This window comes from Argentina silus, assembly GCF_951799395.1.
Source record: "Argentina silus genome assembly, chromosome: 21".
In the NCBI taxonomy this organism is placed as follows: Eukaryota; Metazoa; Chordata; class Actinopteri; order Argentiniformes; family Argentinidae; genus Argentina; species Argentina silus.
The window spans coordinates 8,253,865-8,256,372 of NC_139675.1; the positions used below are offsets into that span (position 1 = coordinate 8,253,865).

Sequence of the window (2,508 nt, forward strand, 5' to 3'; positions counted from 1 at the left end):
CTCCCCCTCCCCTGCCCTCCCCTCCCCTTCCCTCTCCCCTCACCTCTCCTCCCTCCCCTGCTCTCCCCTCCAGGCGTGGGAGAACTTCCGGGCCCTGACCGACCTGCTGACCCGCTTCGAGCCGGGCCTGGACATGGAGCAGGCGGAGACCAACTTCGGCTGGAACAACTTGGAGCCGTACCTCTACTTCATCCTCTCTGTCTTCTTCGTCATCTTCTCCTTCCCTGTGGCCGACAAGGGCTGGATCCCCTGCTCAGAGTTGTCCACCGTCGCCATCTTCCTCACCGCCGTCAGCTACATGAGCCTCAGTCCCTCCGCCGCCGCGTACGCCAAAAAGGCACTGGTCATTGAGGTCAGAAACAGACGCTGAATTCATAATTCACACGCTAAATTCTGTTTAGTTCAACTGAACCCACTTTTGTGGTTTTTATGGCTCTTTTATGGCTCTCCTTTCTTTTGGTCAAGTAACAGAATGACTAGTAACAGAATGACTAGTAACAGAATGACTAGTAACCAAATTACTAGTAACAGAATGACTAGTAACAGAATGACTAGTAACCAAATTACTAGTAACAGAACGACAATTACTAGCACTACTACTAGGCCTTGACAGGTCGTTATTGAGGTCAGATAAGCAAGATAAGATACACTTATTGTCTGTTTGCACAGAAATATTTGATGTGTCATCAAAAACAGCTCATGTCAGGACAATTTAAGAACCCCAAAAAACCCAAGAGAACTTCAACATACAATGATCTATGGTTTTGGATGGTGCTGTAGTGCACAGTACAATGATGGTCTTTCCTTTTTGTCAATGTGTGTGTGCAAATCAATAAATAATACAATAATAATAATAACAATATAATTATAATAATATTATAATAATAACAATAATAATAATAATCATCATCATCATCGTCATCATCGTCATCATCATCATCATCATCGTCATCATCATTATCTTCATCATGTTCTATGGTGATTCCAGGTGGCGTCGTCCGTGTGCGCCCTCACCAGGTTCCTGCCGGAGCACATGTCTGTGCCCCGCATGCTGGGGCGCACCTTCGCCACGCTGCCACTAGGGGAATCAGTGGTGCTGAAGCTCAGCCTGCCCTGCCTGCTCTATATGTACCTGTTCTACCTGTTCTTCAGGTGAGCATCACCTGGCTAGCATTACCTGGCTAGCTGCATTTTCCTCGAAAGGGATTTTTACTTCATCTGCTGTACGTAGTCTAGAGTAGTGATCCTCTCTCCTGGTGGAGAGCTGCGGTACTGCATGCTTTTATCCGAGCTCAGCACTGACACACCACCTTCAGCTAGTCAAGGTTTTGAAGATCACTTGATTAGTTCAATCAGGTGTGATAGCACTATTCTGGGACAAAAACATGCACCCACTGCGGCTCTCCAGGACCAGGATTGAATCTGGGATACGTCTAGAATCTAGGGTACGTTTAACATTATGTTTGTGATGGGGTGGTCTACTGGGGGATTAGAGGTCATCTGTTCAGTCACTATTGACCTCTTCTCCCTGTTGTATACCGGGGAGGCTGGTGGAGGTAGAAATCGGAGCTCTGCCCCTCTCTGTGGTGTATTGGTGATCATTTTGAATGAAAAAAATAATCATTTGAATGATTTTCCCCACTCTCCCTCTGCCCTCCCTCTCTCTGCCCTCCCCCCTCCCTCCCTCTGCCCTCCCTCCCCCCCTCCCTCCCCTCCTCCCTCCCTCCCTCTCTCTGCCCTCCCTCCCTCCCTCCCTCCTCTCTGCCCTCCCTCTCTCTGCCCTCTCCCTCCTCCCTCCCTCCCTCTCTCTGCCCTCCCTCTCTCTGCCCTCCCTCCTCCCTCCCTCCCTCCCTCTGCCCTCCCTCCCCCCTCCCTCCCTCCTCCCTCCCTCCCTCCCCCTCAGTATGGCGAGGATGCGTGGCTTCCGGGGCACCTACTGCTTCCTCATCCCCTACCTGGTGTGCTTCATGTGGTGCGAGTTCTCTGTGGTGCTCCTCCAAAACTCCTCCGCCATCGGCCTCATCCGCACCTGCGTGGCCTACTTCCTCTTCCTGTTCGCCCTTCCCGTGCTGGCCGTGGGGCTGGCGGCCATGTTGTTCATCCAGCTGGTCAAGTGGTTCCTGGAGCTGGAGCTGACCAAGATGCTGGTGACGCTGGCCGTGTGCGCCGTCCCCGTCACCCTGCGCCTTTGGACGCGCTTCAGTATGTCCATCCTGGACGTGTTCCACACCGTGTCGCACCGCGGCGTCGTCAAGCTCATCCTGCTGGGCGTGTCCACGGTGATCTTCTTCTGCTGGCTGTACGTGTACAACTCGGAGGGGCTGAAGGTGTACAACTCCAACCTGACCTGGAGCGAGTACGGCCGGATATGCGGACCGCCGGCCTGGCAGGGAAAAGGCATGGCCCAGACGCAGATCTTCTGCAGCCACCTGGACGGCCACCGGGTTAGCTGGACCGGAAGGTTCAAGCACGTCCGCGTGGCGGACACGGAGAACGGGGCGCAGTCGG

The 2,508-nt window shown here is 53.1% G+C and overlaps 1 protein-coding gene across 1 annotated transcript in view; it reads left to right on the top strand.

Moving 5' to 3' along the window:
• wfs1a (Wolfram syndrome 1a (wolframin)) overlaps positions 1-2,508 on the top strand; it is a gene marked incomplete at both ends in the record, with an annotated part of 12,953 nt that overhangs the window by 9,154 nt on the left and 1,291 nt on the right. The window contains 3 exons of the mRNA XM_083692842.1: positions 74-352; positions 989-1,152; positions 1,904-2,503. Coding sequence (XP_083548968.1) covers positions 74-352; positions 989-1,152; positions 1,904-2,503 — 1,043 coding nt within the window. The remainder of the gene's footprint in view (positions 1-73; positions 353-988; positions 1,153-1,903; positions 2,504-2,508) is intronic.